Source organism: Ciconia boyciana, chromosome 3, assembly GCF_034638445.1.
Source record: "Ciconia boyciana chromosome 3, ASM3463844v1, whole genome shotgun sequence".
Taxonomy (NCBI): Eukaryota; Metazoa; Chordata; class Aves; order Ciconiiformes; family Ciconiidae; genus Ciconia; species Ciconia boyciana.
The window spans coordinates 10,665,708-10,692,950 of NC_132936.1; the positions used below are offsets into that span (position 1 = coordinate 10,665,708).

Sequence of the window (27,243 nt, forward strand, 5' to 3'; positions counted from 1 at the left end):
CATAGTCGTTCCTGTAATAATTTAACAAAGTTTTTCAACTCTGTTTAAGCCGGATCTGTTGCTTCAGAAGCCTCAAATGTGTTTCTTATAAGATTGGAAATATTTTGTAGAACTTAAATAGCCCTTGAAGTTGATACAAACAGCTTTGTGGACTTAGCAAGCATGGGTCTGTTCCAAGCGATGCACATGTGTGATCATACTCCAACAAGGGCAGGCTTCTGACTCTTTGTCTGGTAACTGCACCTGTAGTTGCAAATGGTAAATGGTTATTTTGGCAGATGCTTGTGTATGTCGTAGTTCATCTTGAAGACATTTTAATTCATAAGTAGTCACTTGATGAAGTAGCTTTTTTACTGAAGGAAAGAGATGGGAGTTTGGTCAGTCAGCCAGTTCCAGAGTGATAGCCTAATAATTATTTCATATATGATAAATACATGAACTGATGAACATGCCTTGTTTATTTGGCAGCATACTGTTTTATTTCGTATCACTGTATTCAGATAACCAAATAATTTAAGAAAAGCTATAAAGGTGAGCATAAATATTTGCCTGAATTGGTCAAATCTTGATTAGCTTTAACTGACAAAGACTCCTCCTTTAAACCTTTGAAAATTTCTGGAGAAGTAAGTTATGCTGCAGTTAAAATGAGGAGCCCACCTAGTGCTGGAAGGCAATCTAGTAATTAGCATGTTCCTTTTGGCCTCTGGTATTTTCTTTTGGGTTTTATTCTGGTTGGGTTTTGTTGGGTTTTTTTGGTGGTTGTTTTTAGGCGATGCTGTGCTCCCCTGGCTGAGGCACACAGAATTTGCAAAGACATTAATGCAGTAGTTCTGTTTGGTATGTTTTCTTTTGTTTGCCTTCAAATAGGTTTTAACTGAATCTTTTCAGTGGACAGTGTGAATAAGACATTTAAAATTATTTGCCTTTAAGGCAAAGTAGATCTTATTGTCCAATTCATCACCATATATTTCTGTGACAGAAACTGAGAGATGCATTCTCTCATATAGTAGTAACATGTATCAACTTCTACAACCTGTTCAAACATCAAATATTGAATTGGACTTCTGTTTACTGGAGATGGCAGCTGTTTGGGAAGGGTGGTTTGGTTTTTTTTTTTACAATTATTCTATGGGAAGGTATAGTAGCAAAGAGCCAGAAAATACTTGCTGATCTGTTATAACAGTATCTTATTCTGTCTAACAGCAAACATGAGGTCAGCATCAGAAGAGCCAGTCCCATTACATGAAGAATTTATCTACTGTTGTGGAGCTGCTACCCATGTCTTAAAGTGTGGGCCCTGGAAAGACCTCTCAAAAGATGAAAGTAAAAATCTACCCAGGCTCTTATTCATGATTATTCCTGGTAAGGGTCTTTTTTTTGTTGTAAGCCTAGAAATACGATGATTGGAAAGGGTATGTTCAATTTCAAAAATCTCACTAGATAAGTGGTAGAATTTGGTCTGTGCATATGGCCAAAAAGTCAATAGTATTGCAATGGTGAAATTGCTTTGTTATATTTGATTATTACTATTATCTGTATTCGTAATGGTGCTGTAAGGTAAAACTGAGAAATTAGGATGTCTCACTCATTTACTCTGTGGTGGTGGTTTGCTGACAGCATTGCGGGTTGTTCTCCCCCCCCCCCCCCCGCTCTCTTTCCATTTATCCATTTATTTCTCACACATTAAAGTGATACTGTAATGTCAGCTGTGTGCCAACTGAAAGATGAAAGTTTCAATATTTGAGGGAAAATTCTGGATACAGTAGTTTTCAAAGTGGTTTTTTTATAGTAAATGTTTTAACTTAGATTTTTGCACATGAATTTTTATGATAAGCCTCTTGAACTAGTGAGCATCATATAGTTCTGAGTTATATTTAAATCTGATCATCTTAAAATGAAAGCTCTTAACTTTCATTTAGCATATGTTAAAATTAATGAAGTCCTAAATTCATTGAAGTCTGCCAATGAACGGTAGGAGTTCTGCCATTAGAAAAAGCAGAGCTTGAGCATGCTCAAGCACAGATATTGTGACTCACTTCACTGTCTTAGAGTTTGCAGATTTCTAATGCTTCCTGTAGTTTATTTGAATGTTTGGATACTATTGTTACTTCCCCAAAATTAGTGGTGCAAATAATGACTTTTTTGATTATCCAGATTTTTGGCTTACTGTTTCTGTTAAGGTATACTCTGCTGTTTATGGGCCAGCGTGTGGCTTGGCCCTTACTTAGTGGTGAAAGAGAGCGCAGGTTCTATTTTTCAGGTTTTTTGCAAGGTTTTGGAAGCCCCATGGAATATTTTATGTTAGTTTCTTTGGGCACAATGATTTTATGCCCTTGCCTCCTGGAGTTGAATAATAGTGTAACTTTTAACCCAGTGACAGTGAAGTTTAAATTATTTCCTGAACTGAAAAGAAGAAATAAGCCTCCTATGATTACATCTTGCTACTGTTTCGTGGGAACAACTTTTAAAGCCAGATACTATATAGTGTAACTTTTTAGTAAAAGACTATCTGTATGGATCCAAATAATCAGTTTTCTGGAGGTACAAGCCTGATCTGATGCTTTTCAATTGCTGCTTTCTTCCAGTTAAGGCATTTCTGGAAGGCTTAAATGAACAGCTAAGTTAAGTGTTTCTTTTTCCCCCAAGTTTTGGAGCTTTCGTCTCTCTTCAGCTTGTGATACCCTTGTGTTTGGATTGGTGGTAGAGCCTGTAACTAGGGTAAATCTGTAAAGCTAACTCTTATCAGTAGAAGGATTTGTAGGGGAAGAGCACAAAAGTCAAACATTAGCATCCAAGGCAAGATACCTCTGCGAGGCACCTAAGTTATTCTGCTTGAAATATACTAAGTCACACAGAACTTATGGGCTCTATATTCATCACAGGAAACTTTTCGTGCAAGAAAATGTAGTGGCAGGGCTACACGGAGCTTATTTCCTGCAGAACAGTTCTGTGGAGACTCCTTAATAACATCATCTTATATTAACTAGATAGGTACCCAGAAATAGACATCAATGAAATATTTAGAGTGCTTCTGTCATGGTCTGCAAGATTTTGCAAGCAGCTGATTTATGGTTTTGCTCTTATTTCAGAATTATATTGGTAACAAACTAGAAATAGTCTCACTGAGAAAACAATTAAAAAACACAGCAACCACAGTAATGCTATCTTCATTTTAGATACCCAAATTCAGCAGTGAATCAAGTTACCCAAGCTCCTTGCTGTGGCTGGCAGGGAGCTGACTAAGACCTGACATAACATAATGCAGTTTTGCTTCTCATAAATTAAATGTTTTTTTCCTACTGTATATGGCTCATTTTTAGTCTTCAAGGGAAATTCTGTCTGCCAACACAAAAACATACAGCCCTAGGAGAGATCCGGACATTTGGGTCATCTGGCAACATGTTTGTGTACCTAAACAGTTAGGATTAGATAGCATTCCCCTCATGCTTTTGTAACTTCCCGAGTATGAAATGCGGAGCCCTTCTGGAGTCCAACAATTTTCACACTTGAAAGGCATGTATCCCTAGTTGAGATTCTTTATAGAATGAAATAAAGAGGGGTAAAATGATAGCTTGGTAGAGGTCAAGGAAAGAAATACCCAGACAAAGCCAGCCCTCACTCAAAAAGGAGAATATGCACAGCCAAGTGTTCAGTGATCCAAACCAAGCATGGTTAGTCCTACTGCATGTGATACATTGTTCTGCATATTAAACTGCTCTGGTACATATTTTCCAGTCTTAAATGAAATTCGTGCGTATGATTTTGTTTATATGTAATCAAACAAAATGGGGTCGGTGGGTGCATATAGAAGAGAAAGATAAAATTCTCAGCTTCTGCTGGAATCTAATTGTTGCAAGAGATTTGAGAATAAATCCTATATACTTATTTTCTTTTTGGTTTTTTTAGCCAGATTTCTTCATAATGGGGAGGATTTCTCTCTGATCTGACTTATTTTTTTAAAAAAGGGGGGAGGGGGAAGAAGCTGACTCCAAAACATTCTTCTACTCTGAAACCGATGGTGAAATTCCCATTGACTTTAAGTGAGGCAGGATTCTGCCTCCTGAGGACTGATGGCTCACTGTACTTGAAGCACTTGGAATACAGAACATGCAGCAGAGTTCAGTCTCATTTAACTACAACAAGCTAATGTTTTTATTGATGGCAGTCTGTGTAAATTTATCATTTGAATAAAGTTTTACTGTATTAGTTGATATGTTTAATGTGCACTTTTTTGTTCCGTAACATTTTTTCCTTGTGTAAGCAAAACCTCTGTATAGGAGTAATAATGTGTGTACTGAAGTAATTACTGTGTGAAAGGCCCAATTTTTCCTCAGCCCAGAATATATGCATATACTTGTTTGCCTTTCTTAATATGAATTCTTTTCTATTAAAATCGATGAGATTTACTCATGAGAGTAAAATTAAATGTGTACAGTTGAAGGATCAGGTCCATGGTTTTCTGGAAATGTAGGCGTTATGGAAAGGACAGGAATTACTTTTTTTCCTCTTGTGTCATAAAGGTCTATTTTCCCTTTTGCAGTGTTTGTTTAGTGTAAAATTAGCAGTGAAGTATAAAATCTACTACAGCAATATTTAACATTGCTTGGGTTTATTGGAAACCAGGATCCACAAAAGTGTAATGGAATATTTTTTTACTGTTTTAAGAGTATCTGTCTATTTGTGTCTGTGTATTTATGAAACATTTAACTTTGTAAATAAATACAGTACAAACTTTAAAACCACTGTGCTGTTTAGCTCATGAAGTTTTGCTGTTCATCAAGTTTTTTTTGTTTCATTGCAGGCGTGCATTGCAATACCTTAATTCCAGGCTTCGTAATTTTTGTTACCATTGCTGTAAATGATGCAATTTTGTTATTTGCAATCTTGTACTCAGGAAGCTTAGTTCACAGTTGATAATGTATAATGTAAATAGCATTTTTTGTGGTGAAGCATGCAACACAAGTTTTGTTCATTAATATACAGAAATCATTTCAGAATTCGGTTCGTTGATATGCATGTGGAGTACTCCCTATGCTTGCCAAGTTTCTTGATCTGCCTACTTGCAGTTGGATTGCTGCTGGGTTATTGGATCATCTTATTGTTATACCAACTCATGCAGTGACTTGGTGATGTTTAAGGCCTATGAGGACTTAACCAGACACTTTTTTTAAAGTATAAAGATTTAATCTCCTGAGCTAATCCTCTGAATCAACCTCTGCTTATGGTTTTCTGCACAACAAAGCAGGGGCTTGCATTCTGATCTTTTCCTAGGAGTAGTTACATGTACTTACTTCAACAAGACTCTTGTCACTTGAAGACTACTGTTGCGTTAAGAGTTACTGTCACGTACAAATAGGAGTCTGAGGAGTGGCTGTGGGGGGGGAACCCTCCCGTTGAGTCATGAGGTTCAGACGGGAGCCCCTTGCTTTCTAAACTCCTTCTCAGAGAGGAGTCTAGGTGTGGCTAGGTCCGGTCTTAGTCTCAGACTTGGTCAACGGTTTATTTTCTAAGGACTGTGTGTATAGCATCGTTAAGGAGACAGCATCAGTTTTACACCCCCCAGTCTGGTCGTGTTGAAGGAACTATCACAGCCAGAGCAGTGAAGAGTGCAGTTTATTGGAGCAACAGACACACAGATTCTTTGGATTACCGGTGATAAATTCACTGTCTGCAAAGCACATACAAATGCCAAGAATATGAGTATGAATAACATGGCTGGACACGAACAAGTATATAACACGGCCGGACAAGAATATAAGTAACACGGCCGGACACAAACACGTTAAAAGAACAAGAAAGCGACTCTAGAGAGATTTTTAAGTTTTCCACGGAGGCACTTGATATAACCAAGTGTTCGACTCTTACCCAAAGGCATCCCGATGGGGGGGAAGAGAAGCTCAGCCCGTCGACTGATCCCAAACGTCAGAGTGGTACACGATGGTGTCTTCCCTAACATTCTCTTTCTCTTAAACCATTTTATACTATCTTTCACCTTTTGGGTGGAGCTTGAGCGACTCTAGTCATACATACCTTTGCTTAGGACTGGTGTAAAGTTTAAGCTAGAAAAATTCAGTGCGCAAGCTCAGTGAGGGGTGCTCGCACCTTGGAGGCAGGTAGCTTTTGGGATGGAGGTGTGTCTTGGTATTATAATGATGTTATAATGAGCAGAGTTCACCAAAAGGACAGCATTTTGTCAAAAACGTGGCAGGCTGTTGGCCCAGGGTAGTAAATATGCAGCTTATCAGTTCCATGACACCTTTAAGTTCCCCTGTTATTGCAGAGGCTGGCCGTGGCATCTCCACACCGCTCCACCCTCTGGGCAGCGCCTCTTAGAGTCAGCACACCAAGTTCCCCTGGCGTTACCAACACCTAAGGTTGCAGGCCTAGGGAACTCCCATGGAATGGATTCCTTACATGTCAGCCGCATTACACCTGGGGAGCTTCTTCAATGCTGTGCCTTACCTAAAAGTGTGAATATAAGTTCTAATTTTTAAGTCACCTCAGCCATTATCCCACAACTACTTAACTATTTTTCAGCAGCGAAAATAGTGCAAACGATTTGTCTGAATTATGACAAGTCTTAATGTGGTCTCCCTTGAAGTGAGACTTCCTGTTAGCTTTAAAGTCTTTGAAGTTCTGGTTTTGACTGTAATGTAAGGACTCTGAAAAGCTTTCAATACATTATCTGGCTTTGTCTGCACCTGCTGTTCTGATATTTAACAAACATCACCCTCAACATTTGCATAAGAAAAGTTATATTAAGAATCACAATATAATAATACTTTGCACTAAAACTAATTGTATAGCCCTGAAGCTTAATTCCTTTGTATTTTGTTTCTTTGGCTCCCACTAAAAGTGTTTTTTAAAGTTGTTAATCATTCCCTCTGCTCAGCAATCACTGGAATGAATAGTTTTTCAGAGGTCTACTGTCACCACTGAGACCAAGGGGTTTGCTTAATAATGAAAGAATCTATTTCCTCATTCTACAAACCATGTAAAGCATGTTTACTCCAATTATTTTTAATTTGGGTTTAGAATGTGCTTTAATTTATACAAAATTTATGTGATTAAATGTGCTTGTTGGTCCATAATCTGTAAGTTACAACCATTCATCTGCAAGAACTGCATTGGATCTAATAAGGACTCATAGTATCGGCAGATTAGCTTGCAGTATATAGCTTCTGGCAACCTTGGCCAGAATGTAATCCAGAATCCTGTATGTGAATCTTGGTATTTAATATGTGATTAAATCAATTAAAAAGATGGATCAGAACTGTTCATGTGAAGCAAAATCTGATTTTGGAGTATAGACCACTGAGTTACCTAAGGATGGTACTTCCATCTTCTCAGACACTACTTCAGTCAGCAGTGTTTACCTAGTGCTCACTATTTGCCTTTGAATACATCTGGAGGAAAGGAGAATGCTGCTGGCAATGGACAGCCAGGTTAAGAGGAAAGATGACTTTTTACCTTCTGGGCAAGGGGACTTCTGCGTTCTAGGTCATGTTCTGCTCCGTATGCTTTGTGCTCAGAGTCACCGAATGAGCCCCAGCAACAATTTTATGAACAAAGTTGAGAACCTCTTCTATCTGAGTTCATTAGGCAGTAAAAGCTGCTTTTTTTCCTCTTTCTGGTTTTATGGTTTGGTGGTTTTTTTGACTGATTAGTGCCAGAGCATCAGCAGTAGGAAAAAATGTCTGTCCAGCCTCACCTCATCTTTCACCTCTACAGTTTTGTCACTGTGGGCCTGGTTATGAAAGCTCTGCTATGGTTTGGTTTTTTGGCTTTTTTGGTGTTTTTGGGGGGTTGTGTGGGGTGGTTTTTGGTGTTTGGTTTTTTTTTTGGAGGATCAGGCTGTGTCCATGTCACATAGTTCAAAAAGGGACTCTAAGGCCCGATTTCATCCAGCCTAATATTAAACACCTAATTAAGATGCTAAAGTAAGGAGCATAAATTCCTAGGTACTTTGTGTAATCAGTAGTTAGGGATGGGCACTGCTATGAGCATTTCTGCCTACTAGGAGGTTACATTGCCCTGAGATGATGTGAAGTCTTCAGCTGTGAAGATAATCACAACTTGACTGGGTGCAGACCTGGGCAACCTGCTCTAGGTGACCCTGTGTGAGCAGGGGGTGGGCTGGGAGATCTCAGGTGATCCCTTCCAACTTCAATGATCCTGCAAATGTGACCCAGGGACTGGCCATCCAGGCTTCTTGTCCAGGTGTAGATTCTGATCTGGACTGATTTTGAGGTACCCTCAAAAGCTAATAATGATAAGTATATGGATAATCTTAGATAAATACTTGATTAGAATTAGCCACTCTTGAAAGAGCTGTAATTTAAGGTACCCTCTCCTTGCCTTCACAGCCATACTGTATAGTAAATGCCTTAACACTGAAATTGGGTTTGTTGAGTGTTAGGAACCAAACAGAATTAAATATTCGTAAGGAATGTAGTACTTAAACATAGTATGGAAAGAGTATGCCAGAAGAGGGAGCTGTTTTAAAGATTAGAAAAAAATACAATGGTTTTTGGAAAGCTTATTGCTGTAATAGCCAGCTATACCATGTACTAGCAGGCTTCAGGGTGTCATCTGAAGGCATAGGTAAGCACTGAGTGTTTCTCCACTGTATGGATATCACAAAAAAATTAGTAGCTTTATAAGACCATTCATGTGACAGTGATTAATTGGTTATGCTGGTTGTTGAGGATCATAAAAATGCCTTTTACTTGCGGTAGGAGTGAAATAAAGGAAGTCCAGTTAGAGCAGAGAATATAAGGATTGGAGTGCTGGGGCTTTTGGTCCTAGCCTTTCCACCGGCTTGCTTTTCAACAGATGCCCAGTCATCCTCACAAATTGTGTACCAAACCAGCAAACAAATCTTCTTCATCCACCTTTCCAAAAGTTATATAATCTGTCACCCAAGTCTCTAAGCTAGTATTCAGTTACAATCAGCTAACACTGAGTAAATAAATTAACAATAAAAGCATAGCTGCCTAGAGTAAGACCATGAATACTTCCTCTCCTGGAATGTTTAAATCATTGACCAACTCCATGGGCAGCTCCACTCTCACTGATTGTGTGAAATTCTTGCGCCAGGACATATATCGTCTTCTCATTGTACAGCAGTAAATACCCAAAGGACATAAGGGAAAATAACTAATCACATCTAATCACTAATCATATCACTAATCACAAGGTCTTTATTAAAGGAATCATTCATTTAACTTTGGATTTTGGTGGTTTGGATTAAGTAATCCTTTTAGATGCAATGAGAATTTTTAGATGGAAGTCATAGAGTGTAATGTTGAAATAAGCTTCATAGGACTCCTGTTTACACACTAAGTTGCAGTTTATTTTGCTTAATCCTGTATCACATCGTTTTGATGACCTGAAGCTGAGGCTGAAAAGCTGTGTTCTGTGTGGATGTATATTTTCCATCATATTAACACTGTGCTTTACGTATTTATCTTCATTTACCTCTGCTAGTGTAAGATACAAGAAGTTGCATGGGTTCTATTACCTGTGCTTATTTTGACCATACCTCCCCAAGTAGAGCAGTGCTGCTGTTGTCCATTCTCAGCTGAAGCAACGGAGCAGAGAAGAAGGGAAATTTCGGTGCTCAAAAATGAAGGTGATGCTATTTAACACACCTGGTCCAGAGAATCAACTTAAGAACCTTGTGTGGTTGGAGTCTTGCCTCCCCTGACAAGGCGTGTGGAGGATTATGCAGCTCAGAATGGCATCTAGGCCAGCTGGCACACTTGAGTCACAGGCAGCTAATCAGCAGGAACCAAAAAAGTCTCAATTTTGCATCTAAAATTCTGTCCTGAGGTAGATGTTTATATCCAAACAGCTGAGCAGGATCCCCTCTCTGTGTGTACACAGATACTCTATTTATTTATTTAAGAAAAGTTCTTCTTTTACACATTAGCTTAGCAGCAGCATTCATCTGTTCTCCGGTATTTGCAGTGCTTGAAATTAATCTTAGTCTTGAAGATTGTTATACTTGAGCAGAGTGTTCACTGTAGAACATCATGCCTGACTGCGAGTTAGCCAGGAGAGAATGGCAGTGAATCTTCAGCCCTTTCATGGAGAATGGAAGAGAAACGCTATACTCTTTTATCATGGCCTCTCCTGCACAGCTAAAGCATAGGACTTGAAGCAACCACTTGATGCTTTGAATCTATTACTTGCCTTCTGGGCTGCTCTTCAGTCTGGCTCTGGGAAAGCTAGCTGGTGTTCCTAAAATTTTCAAGAGTGTCTTTCCCTGTATCCCACCTGTCTGTGTTATGACCTTACGTGATCAACATCACGTAATCGGAGTCTTCCTGGAAAGTCTCTACCATTCCCTGCTTTATTAGCAGGTGAGACTTAAGTAATTGAACCTCTGTTTGCATTTGGGCAGCCTGTAAGGAGACTGGGTGGCAGGACTGGGCTATTCATAGAGCTCTTGCCTTCAGGTACCTTTTAGAACCATCGAGTAAGGTATAAAGCAGACATTGCCGAGTCTAACGTAGTGTGGAAGTTAGGAACTGTTTGTAGAGTGCATATTAAGACCCACCAGGCACTGGAAATCTAAGAGCTTAGTGCTTGGAGCACTTAAAAAAAACTTCCGAAGGCCATTATTTCACAATCCAAAATGTTTGTCAACAATACTGGCATAAGGTATTCCTGTTCCCACCACACTGTGCCACTCCACCCCTCGGTTATGCCAGAACAATAGTTTGAGAGATCATGCTGTGAATTAAATACATACATACATTTATTTCTGGGGTCTTTTTAAAGCTGGAACAGTTCCCTGTTTGGGTTCACAGCATGGCCCCACAGAGTTGTGCCAGTGTAATTCAGGGGCTGGTGAGCCATGGTAGGGGGGTGGGAATGACAGTGGAGAAGGTGGGAGTTCCTTCAGCTGGACTTGCTGCAGAACTTTCTGTTGTTAAATTATGGTGTCAGTCCACAACACGCAGCGCGTGTATGTGGGTTCACACGCTTAGTCTTGAGACTTCTCTGGAAGGAGTTGGTGCCCCACCAGTCACACCAGGTGGTAGTGATTCACTGAGAATGCCTCTCCCTTGAGGCTTCTGCTTTTGTTTACACTGCAGCTCCAGATGAAGCTGCCAACTCTTTGCATTTGACCCTGAGTTCTCAGATTTTGACATGGAGCATTTGTATTTTACATTGCTTTGAAATTTTGTATTTTGCCTGAATAAAAAATTTGACAGTGAGAAAGGAGCTTCCTTACTCTCCAGTAACTGGTATATGTGATGCAAAAGCAATCGATGAGAACAGACTGTAGAGTTCAAAGTTTCTGTAGTGTAACAATCCAGGTAAAAGGGTCTACACAGAGCAAGATAATGTGTTTTCACCTTTCCCTATGATGACAGGCAGCCTTATCAGCCGATAAGGTAGTAAGAGCACAGCTTTCTATTTCAGTGAGACATAAACACAGCAGAACACTTTTCATTCACATGCTTGCATAGGATATGTATTATACATGACCACATTTTTTAAATTTGCAGTTGAACAGGAGCAAAAGCACACAGAAAAAACCCCAACCCTATCTTCCTGATACTTCCAAAGCTGCTACTTCTAACTTTTCTAGCCACTTCTTTATTTCTAGCATGAATATTCATGGCTTAATTATCAGAGATCAGTCTTATTTTCAGCTGACCACGTATTTTCTCAGATGACGATGCATATAAGGTACTGTTAACTGGTGGAGTTCTTAGTGGTTAGTAATGCTTTAATTTTCATGCATAGATTATTTGGTCTGTTTCTTTCTCATTTATAAAACAGGAATAATGAAATCTCTCTCAATCAAGTGTTTGAGGACTTGTCAATGGGATGTGTTGTCTTGACTCAGACCAAGGTTCTTTGAGGGCTCTCCCCTTTATTCCACTGAGCTAAATAGTTTCGCTTTCTGAGAATATTATTCTTGGGGGATAACGCTAATTTGTACCTATTTGATTTCTACTTTCAACCCCCATAAAACTTTGAATACATCAGTCAATTTTCCCCAAATTTTTCTGAGAGATAGGGGACTCAAAATACCAAAAAAATAAGAGTTTGGCTGGAAGACATACATGCTGGTAGAGCATCCCCTGAAGGAAAGGTGTAAGTGTGTTCTATCCCATATTATATATTAGAAAATTCAATTCTTAGGACACTGCTCTCCATTATTTTTACTGCTTATGGACCAGTTGTTTGTGACTAATATTTTAAAGTATGCTGACAGTTGTGCCTTGTTTACTGGGTCAGCCCACCAGCTCCCATTGTCTTTAGAAAAGAAAAAAATCTTTCATTAAAAATAAAAACTTCCTCATGCAGAGAGGAGCCTGTATGTCAGATCTAGGCTTGAAATATGCCACTTTTGTTGAATTTCCCAGTGCTCCAGAAGTACCTCTGATGGGGGCTTGGCACATTTGAGCTTGTTAAGTTTGAGGAGGCAGAGTAATGACAGGATGGTTGAACATCCAACTGTGCTTTACAGTATTTCCCTCCACTAAATCTGGGTGGCAGATGTGACTCACTGAAGTGACTTACTGAAATTTCTCAATCCGCACTCTTCTCTTGGTGTCCTCTCCCTGCAAATGAGGCGTCATTTTCAGCATGGATCCTTCCTGCCTGGCGGCGTGCAGCATAATCAGGAGAGGAAGTGGTCCCTCTCCTGCAGCACGCAGAGGCTTGAGTTGGCTGGAGTTATGGAAAAGCTGTGTTCTAGGGTATTTTGCTTGATTTGACCATTTAAAAAAGGATCTCTTTCTCTTCATATGATGTCTGAGGCGGAAGGGAAGAAGAAATTACCTACTGAAGGACCTACCTATGAAGGAAATCCAGTGTTTCCATGTACATCATGTACAAATAATGCAATTAAAATGTTTAAAGCTACAGCACCAGTGTATAACGTACTACTTCCTTTCTGGCAGCTGCCAGAAGTACCTGAGCTGATATGGATTTGCCTTGGCATTATTTTGACCTAGTTATTTCTGAAAATAATAAAAAATAAATATCTCCTTTCAGATTCTAGTTAACACATGGCCTCATTTCTATCCCAATAGTAACTCCTATGGATCATTAAAGCTATATTAGAAATAAATTTGACCCATTATGTTCAATAGATATGGAAAACACTAGAGCCAAAAATGCAGTAAGTCATAGCTCTTGCTCTTGTTTTCCTGTTAACGGGCATGATGGAAGATTTTGATCATTGTCCTGACTTCCATTTTTGAAAACAATCCTTGGTTATCCTTGGTGGATTTAAAAAGTCCCATAAGAATAAACAAATATGTAGTAATACATACTTATATACTGCCTTCCACCTTTAAGTTTTAGATCTTTTATCTCTGTTATCGCAGTCTTCTCTTAGGAGGCAGAAGCTCTTCACAATAGGTCTTAAATGGGTAAACATTTGTGCTTGTGGAGTGACTTGTGTTTATGAATGAGGAAAGTGTTTGCCTGAAATAAGTGTTTGGATTGAAGTCTTCACGGAGCATCTACTCAGGACCAGTACTAATATCCTAACTACAAGGCCTTTTTCCTCAATTAGAGATACAGTGGTGTCAATGCAAAGAATTTTTTCCTAAGGTTGTGGATTGGTAAATCTTGGTTTATCCATATGCAGAACAGTTTGTTCTTTTGTGTTGCGTTTCTGAAGACCGGTAACAAATACAAATGCAAAATTCGTTTGCAAAATCACCTTAGACTGTTCATTTCAAATATTGCATTCCCTTGACAGTCTTGATACACAAAAATTGCAGGAGCACATTTTCAGTCTTTTTTCTGAAATTAACTGTCTTTATGTTCCCCATTGCTAATTTTTTCCTGTCTGTCATTTTATTCTAAAAGTGATCTTAAAGAACAAAAACAAACCCAAAAACCTAATAACCCCAAAGCCCCCAGACCTATGCTTTTCTTTTTCATAACTCTGACCAATGGTACAGCATCGAGAAATCTGTGATACAGATTTGAAAATGTACTTTCTGGTGCCTTTTGCATGTATTGTTTGCTTCGTCCTTGTATATTATTTAAAAGTGATCAAATCTGCAGAACTGTTTATCTGCGCAAAACAAATAATTTGTGGTTATCTTGGTTTTGAATTGTTTATTTTTCTTGTCTTTGTCTTTTTCCTGCTGATGATGTCTCATGAGGGTTGTTGTTATTCAGATGTGTTTCATAGGCTTTCTTGTGAAGCCATCTGACACCAAGTCTCATGTTCCTCTTCTGCACACTTCCTTTGTTCTCCCCCATTCTTTCAGAAGGAGGTTTGTTTTCTGCTGGTCCAATTCTGCTTCAGTCCCTGAAACCGACTGAAAAATTCCCGCTGGGAATTCTAGACCCAGTGCAGAGCTCATTGCAGCCTCTCTGCCAGCATTGGTTGTAGTACAGATTGGATCAGAGAGACCAACCACATCTAAGGTGTTAAAAGTACTTAACTGTCTTCATCTGCATAAGCAGATGCTTAAGAGACTGTATGTGTAGGTGTGTACCAGGAGACCCAATTAGATGTGTTAATTTTTCATTTGCTGTGGAGAAAATGGAACAAAAATTATTTAATTGTAAGCACTAGAAAATCCTGGTTTCCATCTTTAAAAAATGTAGTGACAAATTCACTATTCCATTATGAACTCCATTTTTTCAGTTTTACATCTCAATCTTAACTACCTTCCAAGAACCATTAGTTTACAGGCATATGAAAAAAATAATAATATCAAGGCTTTTTTATATTTATGTACCTATCTTACCTGGTTGAGACATTAGAGGTGACTATTGAAATACATGCGTGGACTTTATAACCCTTGCAATATCACTTAATCACAAAGTCCAGTAGGTTTGCAGTGGGCAAAATCTGGATTTCAGACTTTGTATCTTATGTGCCTGGAGAGATGCTGTTAATCATTCATATGAGAAGAGCGGCATGTGCTGTCCTGTCACAATTTCTAGCTGGGAATTTTTATTCACAGGCTTCAGGCACAATTGTCACTTGGGCAAAACCAGGTGTGTTAGGTTAATTCAGGTTTATCAGGCTGTCCGTGAGATTTCTTTAGAGGTAAATGAACCCATGTTTGTCCTACAGGTGGAACAGTGTTAGAGAATAGCAGGCAAGCTTATTTGCTCTGCAAAATACATACAAAGAACGTGTTTTATAAAATCCTATATGTAAGTTTTATAGCTGTATCAAGCTAAAAACTCTGTGTGTGTGTGTGTATATATATAGGGAAAAAATGTGAAATGTTCTTGAAAAACCTCTCTAATAAGCTGTGTTACAGGCACCTGGCTGAATCCTTCTGAGATTCCCTATTTTCACAACCCAAGCAAATATATTAATGTGCTTTCCAGCCAAATTCATGATTCCAGAGTTAGAGAGGATCAAACAGAGTTTTCACATGTGTTTCTGCATAACGTCCTTGTAATTGTTTGCTCTTTGGCTGATGCTGCTCCCCTAGTGTATGGACTATAAATGGAATACAGCACCAAGAAAGCCAGTCCCCTAGATGCGCAAACAGGTGAAAGCTTAATTGACGTGACTTTATGATGATCATTCAAATGTTATTTGACATGTTTTATTTGAAATCCCTTGACCTTCCATGTCAAGAGGAACCTGTGTGTTTCCTTTTAAGGCCTGATCATCAGCTGTGGTGTCAGTTTCTGCAGTTTTCTCCCAAGTGTGAGAACATCATTGTGTTTTTTACATGCTCCATTTAAATCCTTCTGACATCTGCGTGGGCTGCTTTCCATTCATTAACATAGGGGAGTTGCATCTTCTTCCATGGTGGCTGGTCAGACGCCAAAGGCAGATTAAGTTTCCTTGAGCGAGGAACTTGTAATTTAGGCTCTTCGAGCTGGAGCTGGGAGCTTTGGCAGCTCTGCGAAGAGGCAGTGAGAATCATTGCCACAAAAATGATTTTTGTGTGGTCCTGCTGTGCACCCCTGGATTTCAAATTTGATTTATGGCTGCTCATTTAAAAAAAAAAAAGTCTGCATTTGATTTTGTTGCAGGAGATTATCATGTAAATACTGCGGCATACATACTTAATTCTGAAACTGTGGATTATTTCTAAAATTAAACTCATAGTAATTGCTGGCATATTTTCCAGTTCCTCAAAGTTCTCTGTAAACCCACTGTTGGCTGTGTATTTCCCTTCTCTATTCATGTAGCTGCCTTTATTCTTTATGCTCCTGCTGAGGTCCCAGAGCAGACAGAAAGCAACTGCTAGAGAAGTGCATGAAGCACCACAACTGAATGCCAGCTACTACTCCTGCAGATGGTCCGACTTCTGCAGACATGGCTGAAAACAGTGGGGAACATCTCACAGGACAGTGCACACAACTCAAAAGCTTGTTTCAAAACAAGGTGCAAGAAACCTCGTCGCTGTTTGGGATGATTTAGCTACACGTAAATTTCTTCTCCTTCACTCCCCACCACTCTTGGTATTTACTATAGACTGCTTAAATAAATCCTTTTCAATTTAGATATCGCTTCCAGAACTGCTAAGAATTATTTTCATTTTGTGCTTTAGTCTCAATTTCATTTGAGTAAGCTCTATATATTTTCAACCTACCCCTTTCTGAACAGAAGGCTTTTCCTATATGTTTTGGTGTATACCTTTGTTTCTAATCTGAAACATTTTGCTGTTGTGGTATACATTGTACATTCCTCAGTAAGTCTGTGAATTATTTTTGCACAGGGTTACCTAATGCTAGTGCTCTCTTAATCATAGTTTACATTTTGCGTTAATATTTTCCGTTGCAGAAGAATTCAAAATGCTTGATAATTTGTAAGCCACAAAAGCTGTCGTTGCTTGTGGGGAGTAGCTATGGTCTGTGACTTTAAATGAGCATTATATGTTTGTTGTTCTGCATTCAGAATTAAGCTGATTGAATTGCACTGATGGCATACTGTATATAAGTTTAAACTTCCCAAGTCTAAATAACTGATGTGCAACATCTCAAATATTAGTATGTATTTCATTTTAAGACAGGCCAAGTTTGACTTTATGACATTTTGTATAGGAAATCATGTGAAATCAGGGTAAAAGTTATTCTTTATCAGTGATATCCTGGGGCAGATGTTTAGTTTGTACAAATTGTTCTCTCTCCACTGCTAGCTGTCTTCATAAGAAGGAAGTGGTTGGTATTTAAAATCTTGATTTGATGGAAAAAGGATTAACAAGAAAGTCCTTGAAAATGAAAGGCAGGCAAATGCATGTTTATAAGTAATTTTAATGTTTTTAGCTATGTGGATGATTAAAGAGTAGTATCCCCAGTTCTTGAAAGCCTGTATCTGCAATATATGTAAGTGGAGAATATTTACCTCCTAATATAGCTCAAAGTTACACCTCTGCACATTCAGTCGTTCTGTACCGTTTTGCTTTAGCTGTGGGTGGAACAGATTGGAAAAGGAAGAAGTGGATTCCCGTCTCCAAATTAAAAATAGAAAGACCTTGGGCTTCCCATAGAATAGCTGGATGAAATGCTGTGTATTACAGAGAACAGAAAAGGTGGCAGGAGTCCTTTGGTTATTGAAACTTATGAGTACATCAGATGAAGTGGCCCCAGTGTGTTCTAATGCACTGTGCAAATTGTCCCTTTGACGTACTCTTCCCATGAAATGCTTAGAAATCTTTTGCAAATTAAGCTAATATGCAGTGTATTGTAGTTTTGTGTCTTCTTCTGTTATGGTCACCATTTACAGCTATTGTTTAAAAGATTTCTGAAACAACTTAAACACTGTTGGAAATTAAGCACAGTTGAGAGTAACTGCTTAAGATGTGCTTCTCAGTTCAGATGACTGCAACTTGAGATTTGCTGGCATGCATGAATGATTCAGGTGCCCTGAGATGTCTGAGGATTGACGTGACATTCAAATAACTGGAGTAACCTTCAAATCATGGAGGTTAACACTGCATTTACTTATGGTTTCCATTTTTTGACAGTTGCTGAGTGAAAGAACATACGCAGTTTTGGTTTGATGTACTGGGAAATCCTTAAAATGCACAAGTGAGCACTACATTGCCTGGGTGCCTTTGTGATGAACCGGGTAGTTCTTCTGCTATAAAATAAAATAATTTAATTGAACAATATTTCAACCACAGTAGATGAGCCCAAAATATTGTTGATCACAGACTGCTGTGCATATTAAGCCCGTTATTTCCATTAGCTGTTACTGTAACTCTGTGGTATGAAAAAAATCTTTATCTGTTCAGGTTTTTTGTTTGCTCCCCTTAAAGTATTCTGACGGATAGCAGCTAAAGTAAAAACATATAAAATGACTGAAGTTGCAGAGATGCGAGTTTGAGCTATATTAGGAGATAAACATTCTCCACTTATAAATATTGCAGATGCAGCTTTCAAGAGCAGGGACTATTAATCTGCATTTACTTAAGTGAGTGCAAATCTGGAATAACTTCACTGAAATGGAAAGTTCAATAAAGAATAAATTTATAGCTGCTTTACACGTGGTGATTTCTCTACAGAATTCTTTGCTGTTAAAATCTTGGTTGTTGATTTTCCTTTCCATTTGTGCCAACGGTTCTCATTCATACCCCTTCAAGGCATTTTAAAGTATCAGTAGCAGTTCTAACAGCTGACCCCTCAGAATGTCTTTTACCATGAGCAGATGCTTATGAAGAGTGGGGAGAGGGGTTTTCTTTTGCATTTAAGGATCTTCTCTTTTCGCTGCCTAAAATATACATCACATTTATCACAGGATAAAAATCCCCTTTCCCTCAAAAAAGTATTAAGAGCGCCTTGAGCTTTGTATAGTATTTGATGCAAAGCCTCACTGTTAATAAGCAGTTCTTACTTCACTGCTCTTCAGCTGATGACTGAATCCTGAGAATATTTACATGTTAGGTTCACCTGGCTGGTGATGGGAAAGAGCACCAAAATGTCTAAGACATTTCTATGTCTAAGAAATGTCTAATACCATTTCTCCCCCTTTCCTTGTTTTGCACTATTAAAGGAAAGAAAAATGTAAAGAAAAATGTCTGGTTTTGAGATTAATTTTGTAATTGCTTGATCTCGAAATACCTAATTGCATTATATTCCAGGACTAAGCGTAGTGCCAAAACGTCATGATCATTTCTAGTACAACAGACACACTTTATTTTGGATTGCTGCTACTTTCATCTTCAACCTTGCTGAAAGGTTTCCTCTATGTAACATCAATCCAAGGAGTTTGACAGATGATGTCTAGATTTGATTTTATTGTCTCTGGGGCCCTCTCTATTATATATTTTTGATGTATGAGCGTGTTGTACAGTTGTATGGATGTGTGACCCCTGTGAATTTTAAATTGTTTTTCTGGAAATCAGTTTGCAAAAATTTGATCATTCATTCTGGAGTTTATATATACAACAACTTTTTTGTTTTAATTCTCCTTTAATGTTAAGCTTACAAAGAGATGCTTAGGACATAGGATAACTGATATTGTGGTTTGAGGGTTTTGTTTTGTCTTTTGATTTTCCAAATCCAGGTACTCCAGTAAAAATAATGTTTTAAGATCCGTAATTTTATTAAGGTTTAAAAACCATCAGAGACACTTTTTAAATGTAAATGAGGGATGAAGCATGTGTGATACATTACTTAGAGTGGAAGGCTTCCCTACTCTGCCCATGTATCATCACTGGTGTGAGCAATGGCATCAGCTCCTACGCAGGCATCTGTGCTGGAGGTGGCTTTGGGTGGCTGGTGCATCGCTGCTCTGCGACGAGCAGGCTCTGTTCTGGAAGCCTTGGATTGAGGGAGGGTAATGAACTTACTGTGTGTTACCTGAAGAGCAAAAGGGTTGAAGTAAAAGAAGACAAAATGAAAATGCCCACTATAGAAAGGGAAGAAGTGGAATAAACCTAGTTTTTAACTCCACACACCATTTCTACAAGTACTAACTTGATTACAGCTCTGATTCTTCTTCTCTGTCACTATCAATACTTACATGGCTCAGCCTCTGTTATTACAATTAGACTGATATAAAGGAGCTTACACAATTTTAGTGAGGTTTTGTGGTTTTTTTTCTCTCATACCCTTTCAGTAATACATTTGTGTTATTTGGGATGTCTTTGTCTTAAAAAGTAAATGCCTTTACACAATACTGCTCTTGCCACCTTTTGCTGTTGATGATATCCAAACTAAGAATTGCCTAGTATGTGAGTGAGACATGTAACTGAGCAATCCTAACCAAGATGGCAGGCTTTCCTGGTGTCTAAATGATAATAAGAAATCAGTGGGACTACCCTGGAAAATTAATAAATAAACAGAGAGACATTATATGTTTTTATGTCTGTGTGGAATTTTTATGCATCCTGTGGGAATCAGGAAACAAAATCTGCTTCTTCTTCATATGGATTTACTTTCCAAGTTAAGTCCTTTGACACTGTCACTACTGATATCCAAAAGAGAGAGAAAAAAAGGAGGAAAGGAGATTAGAGTTTTGTATGGAAATCCTGAAATCCCTACTAGATATATATTTTTATCTTTGGGACAGTATTTCAGTTTCCACTTCAGCAATGGTACTTGACTGTCAATATCGTCACTGTTAAACAATGGATTTAGAACAAAGTGGTCTGCTCTCTCAGGGCAAGCCAGATTTGTTCAGACACCAGCCTCTTCTAAGAAGTTCTCTCTAAAGCTGATGGGATGCGGGAGGGAGGACAGATTATCCCATGGTTCTAGAGCATGAGGGTTGAAAAGGAAAGAGCTTCTCAAGAGACGTGGAAGAGGACAGAGAGAATATGAAGTTGCAAGCAGAAAAAATTAATTTAGTCCAATGAGTTTAAAAGAAAATCATCCTCTCTTTTAGGGTCAGTACAGACCTTTGTATTGTCAGATTACCACATACCTATTTTGAAGTGGTAACACTGAGATATTCTAGAGGGCAGACATTTGGATCAAGTGATATACGCTGTAGTCTTTGGGATATTTTTATAAGATCTGGGGGTTTCTTTGCCCAATTTTCATGTATCTGTAACTTGATGAGATAGCTAAGCAAGCTGGTTGACCTCTGGTGGAAAAAGATATTTTTCTCTGGTGTTGGGCTTCAATTTTACGTTCTGCAATTTCAAAGTAATTCTGTAATATGCTTCTCATGGGTGCCATTGATCAATGGAATTAAACCAGTTCAATAGTGTAGCCCCTGAAATTGGGAAAATAAAAATCGGAAATGTGCTAATAAATTAACAAATTGCTGTATAATGCTGTTTATTTTGCTTTGAAGCAGATTGCTTGCTGTTGGAAGGTTAATACTGACTGTGCTTGTATGTTTTGGTTTTTGGCAGGTAACCCTGGACTGGCAGGTTATTACAGGACCTTTATACAGGCCTTATATTGCGGACTAAATCAGCAGTATCCTGTTTGGGTTGTGAGCCATGCCGGACATTGTAAGCCTCCTAGTGGTATGGAAATGATAGAAGGTACAATACTATAACTTGTACATACAAATATTTGTACGCCCCCCCGATTTCACTAGCAGAACTTGTGCCTATTAAAACAGCATGACATGGTTTTTAAATGTCTCCATTATATTTCCACAGAACAGTTGCATGAGAAGAAAAGTTACTGAGGAAAAGGGTATTTTTAGGTAAATTAGATTTGCCAGTCAAATAAGTGCCATTAAGAGAATAAGAGAGTTTGCTGATTGCAATCTTTAGAGTCAAGTTATAGAGAAGAAGGTCTAGAATGTGTTTATGTTGCAAAGAGTAGATTAGAAAAGTACATTTTTAATGAAATGTCCAATTCAGAGGTTGAATACTTGAGGAGAGACTTACTTATCTCTGAATTCAAAAACAGTTGTACTAAATCAGCAAATTTCCAGGAAGCAAGTAAATCTTTCTGAGACTGGGGTATGGGGCGTTTGCAGGGTAGAGGTTGCTTGTTTGTCTGTTAAAAGTCTTTTGACATGCAAATCGCCAGCAAGACATGGTAGCCAACTCTAAGTGGATATTGGTAATGTACGCCATTGTAAGATGGGAGGAGCCAATAGCGAATCCTGTCCTGAAAGCTGCTTAGTGTCAGAAGACCTCTGGACTTGGTCAAGCTACGGTGATGTAGGAGTAAATCAGTATGATTCCTTAGGACCAAAAGGTTCAGCAGTGTGAAGCAACCTGAACATTTTGAAGAAGAAACTGTATTAGCTGTTTAGCATAACTTTCCCTCACTAACCTTTGCACCCAAGCTTTTAAGGCTTTTTATTGGTTTATTTAATCTCAAGTTTGAAACCGAAACATGAAACCTGTATTTCTTTGGTAAAATTCCTGCCAGTTGTTGTGTTCAAGTGTCGAACTACCAAATGCTAGCACTTTCTCCTGATAGGTGAGAAATCCCTAGGTTTATAATTTCTGGTACAATGTTAACTGTGGGATACAGGTAGAAGTATGGCAACTGAATGGAGCTGAGTTTATTGCAGAGAACATTTGCAGGTCTCATAACCTGCCCTGGGATCATGTCTGTGTGTAGTTAGTGAAAAGAGCCTTTGATGGAGAGAGATGTGTTTGGTGGCTTGAGATGGCTGAGCTAGGTGAAATGGAGAGGTTTTTAGATGGGGCCAGCAGGGATGTTGTACAACTGTCCCGCTTCCACTGTGACAGCCCGTGTGCTGCTAAGGAGAATGTAAATCTGGGGGAAGGAGAGCATCCAGTAGGAAAGAGGGAGCTGATATCTAAGTTGAAACCAAACCTCCAGCTGACTTCACGTTGTCCTTTTGCACTGGCAATGCTCCTGTGAGAGAGGGGATTTTCAAGGATGCGATAGCTTGTTAGGGTGGACAGGTCAGAAGTGAAATACCATAAGGATTGGTGCTCTGTCAAGTTTTATTCAATATATTCACCCATGACCTACAGAATGAGAGTAAACAGTGAAATTTCTCAGTTTGTGGATGGTACTTCATAGCATTTAGTTACTGGGAAGATATTAGATGTCAGGGAAATACAGAAGCATCTTACAAAACATAATCTGCGGGCAAAAAGATGGTAGATGAGTTTCAGAGTAGGTAAATATGAGTTCATGCATCTGACAAAAAAGATCTCCTTTAACTGTGCTTGGGCGATCCTGAACTTGGAATTCATTTGTAAAACTCGGGAAGGATACTGGCATCATCACTGACAGTTCTCTAATATCATCTCTCATTGCACAGCGGCAGACAAAATTTAAGTCAACGAAATATTGGACATAGCCCGTGTTACAGACAAGGCAGAAGGCATTGTTTTATTACTGTCTATAACCATAGTGGAGCTGCATCTTGAATATTAAAGTGCAGTTCTGGTGGGCATTCCAAGGACAACATTTCAAGAGTGAAGTTGGTGACTGTATGGAGGAACGCAACTAAAACAACAGAGGGGAAGCAGTGTCCTTGTTATGAGAGATTAAATGGCTCTTCGGTTTGGGGAGCAGAATGCTTCTCAGGAACGTGACTGAGGTTTCCAAATCATGACAGTAAATAAAGTAAATGCATAATAAAATACAGCAGATTCAGTAATGGAACTAATGGTCACTTAATGGTACTAGCAGGTTTAAAACAGATAAAAGAAAGTATTTATGCGACAGGTAGAAAATTTAGGGAACTAGCAGCCAAAGCACTATACTGTGGGCAAATTATATTAGCAGACTTAAAGTGATAAAACAACCTCATGGACAACTGGTCCATAAACAGTTGCTGAAACAGACAGGTTCTTTGTTGTGCAGGTGCACTGAGGTCCTTGCTTTGGACGCTGACCATCTCCACACTTCCCTGTGCCGCTCCTGGTCCCAGGGCCATCTTGTGGCAGGGTTGTGAGCCTGAGAGGTTCACCGCAAGGGGAAGGGATGCAGAAAGTGGCCAGGCTTGGTTTCTCTCGCTGACTAGCAAAATACTGGCAAAATACTCTTGCCACTGCTGAACTTGGGGGACTCACTTGCCTGACCCAATAAGGTGTTTTGTGTGTTCTCAATACCTTGTGCCAGGATCTGTACTTACTGGTGCACTTACTGTAGCACCATGGAGCTAAGAAAAGCATAGAAAGCCACTGATGGATAGTTTAAAAAATAATGAAAAGACATTTATGAGGTTGTTTTCATATTTATTTTATTAGGAGCACAGGAGCAGGAAGCTCACATCCTGTCATTAGTATACATTTAGACAGTATTCCAGAATATTCCACAGGGAGCCTTTTTCAAGCTAGTCTTCTAAGGAAACCCTGAAAAGTTTAGTGACCTTTGTAAATAATGATGTTACTACAGTTGCCATGGGTAATACACTCTGCTTTGCAGTAGCTTTGAATGTAATGAAAGAAATATGGTTCATTTAATACAAACTCAAGGGAAGGCACAAAGTGGCTAGAAGGCCTTATATTTTGCCATTTTATGACAATGTAGGTTATCTGCAGGGGGAGAAGAGATTTGGGGTAATTTGCCCTCATCCTTATGATGCAAAAGAAATGAAAAGCAACTTTTAGATATTAGAAGCTGATTCCCTTTCTTTTATGTATTTATTGCCAAAAATGTAATTTTCATTAATTGACTATAAAAGTGTGATCAAAATCACTAGACAAAAAATTGAGCATCTTTGCAATTTCCCAGGTGACTGACTGAAAGGAATAGGGAGTCATGGACTCCTTGCTGATATTCTGCTCCTGCTCAGTCATCCTACAGGAGTTCTTAATTGACATTTTGTGTCATTACAGCAAGAAAACCCAGAACTCCAAGGACCAACAGAAGCACATGCATAGGGACAGATAACTCTGTTCTCTGCAGCTCTTCATTGCCTTCTAGGTTCTGGATTTCTAAGGCAAAGTTCCTGTGTCAAGGACCACTATATAGGATTGTGAAAACCATGTCAATTATTAATATGCTGCACAAAACCAGAAAAAGGGGATAATTTGGCAAAGAACTAGGCACGGAACTGTTATTGTAAAAATTCCATGTATTCTTTCATGCTTCTGATGGGCATTTCATAATTCTTCATTTGACATAGCCTCCTGCAAATCCTCTGAGGAAGTTCAGTATTTCTTGATAAGAAGGATGAGGGCATAAATTGACAAAGACAACATTTCCATCTCTGACACCATTGATTCTTGAGGTTTTTCTTATTGGAATCTAGTAAATGAAAAAAAGAAGGGGGGGAAGCTACTATGAAAGACTAATTCATACTGATTCATTTAGAACGGTGGTCTACAAGATTTTTTGATCAAGCACTCCTATCAATAAATAATTTCTATCAGTAAAAAATTTTTCAGCATGCACCCCCAGTATATCTTTTTTATTATTAATATAAATTGTATACATATGTTACTGAATTTCTAATATTTTCTTCCTGCACCCCAATGTGCGTGCACCCCACTTTGGAGACCACTGATTTAGAGTGTGCAAGTATGTAAATAGTGCACTTAACATATAAATGATGCTGCCTGTAAAGTAATAAAGGGTTTAAAATGAAAGAAACTGTGTTGGAATAATATGCCCGGTTATATTTAGATCAGGTAGATTTTGAAACTCTCAGAAAGACTAAAACAAGTTTTCCAACAGCAGCCATCAATCACAGACTAATTCCTAATTTACTGGAGTCACGTCACGTAGTGATTTGAGAACCGAACAAAGCTACACCCTTCATTTTTACTTGTGTATGATATCCTTCTATTCAGAGAGCTCTTGCAAGCTATGCTCCACAGAGACACACAACGTTAATTGAACATTTCACTGCTCCTAGCAATCAATTCTGCTCCTAGCAATCACTCCATGGTGCAAAAAGATTTGAAACTTATTTTTACTCAGTGAATGCAATAAAAAAGTTATGCCTGAAGTTCAACTTCTTTATCCTCCTCCTTAGCTTTTAAAAAAGCAGTTGTTTTGAACACTGCTGTGACTGTAAAACAGGCCAACATCAATCCTTAGGTGCAGGCAAACTTACAAAAAGGAGAGTAGTTTTCTATATCTCTCTTAGTTATTTTGTTTAAAACTGGCATAATCTATATATGCTTCATAAATGTTCATATAATCTTAAGTGTTGCTTTTTTTCTTTTCAGTGCCTGATACTGAGACTTTGACTCATAGTTTTCCTAATGATTAAGGTGTTCATGCCTCTTGAACAGAAGCTACCTATGAACAGGTTCTTTTAGAATACCAAAACCCCTGCCTACTTACTTATTCTGATAGTTTACCATGCCAAATATATTATGATTGTAATGTAAGTCTTTTTAAGGTGCAGGTATTTGCACATCATTTGGTTAATTTCTACCTTATGAAGACATGTTCATAAGAAAGGAAGAATGTATACAAATAGATCATAATTAAGATATGTCAAATTTTTCCTTAAAATTAAAATAATAGGTATACCCACAGTTGATTTATTCTTTTAAGTTCTGGAGCTTTTTTTAATGTGTTGCTTCACTGAAGAATTTGCATTACACTTCTTTTGAGATTTCTGATCTGATAAGATATTGTCCTACGTCTAATGTAGTAACTTATTACATGTTGTGAGGGTTGTTTCCTATATGAATATGTTAGAAGTACACTATAGCTCAGTGCCCTTGCTGTCAAAACAGAGGCTACTGCCTGAACGCTAGTATCTGTAAATTAGTATTTTCCTAGGGATTAAATGGGTGGTCTTTTGACTTAGTTACAAGACTAAAGGCAGGTCATGTTTTCATCGTATATAGCCGTCACTGAAAGTTTTATTTTATATGCAGTGAAATCAGAAGAAAATAAATTGTCTTGGATTGCTCTCCTTTAGACATATGATTTCCCTTAAACAGGAACAAAAAATACTTTAAGAAAAGAATGAAAAAGTATTTTAGTGCTTCTTAAAGAAATTAGATCGTTAAACAATGTTACTCTCAAACGCTTTGTAAACTTCTTGATTTAAAAAAAAATATAAAGGTACAACTGAAAAATAAAATTGAAATAAAAAATATTCCATATTTATTCATACTCAAATTATTCTGTCAAAATGCCAGTATAGCTGCTCAGCTTGTGGGCATGGGCATTACAATACATTACGAATTGTGGAGACTCGTGCTCTATACTTTATATTACGAAATCCAGTTGAGTAGAAATGCTTGAGTACTGCAGAAGGACTAAAGACTTGTGTTTAGGAGTAGCTCCTCTGATGGCAATGAATGGTAGCCAGTTGGAAGCTTTTTGACAGCCTTTCCACTTCTTTTGGTAGGAAACAAGTGTCTGGTTAAAACTAACACTTATCAGTGAACAAATCCTGAAATTATTCATTGCTAATTTTACGTGCATTGCTAATTGAAGTGCTGTGTTACAAATACCCCA

General features: G+C 38.4%; 1 protein-coding gene across 3 annotated transcripts in view; it reads left to right on the plus strand.

Moving 5' to 3' along the window:
• LDAH (lipid droplet associated hydrolase) overlaps positions 1–27,243 on the plus strand; it is a 126,194-nt gene that overhangs the window by 13,127 nt on the left and 85,824 nt on the right. Inside the window, exons 2-3 of one of the 3 annotated variants that reach the window (XM_072858483.1) lie at positions 1,204–1,362; positions 21,276–21,410. In XM_072858483.1, coding sequence (XP_072714584.1) covers positions 1,204–1,362; positions 21,276–21,410 — 294 coding nt within the window. The remainder of the gene's footprint in view (positions 1–1,203; positions 1,363–21,275; positions 21,411–27,243) is intronic. The other 2 variants (XM_072858484.1, XM_072858485.1) reach the window with 2 other exon arrangements.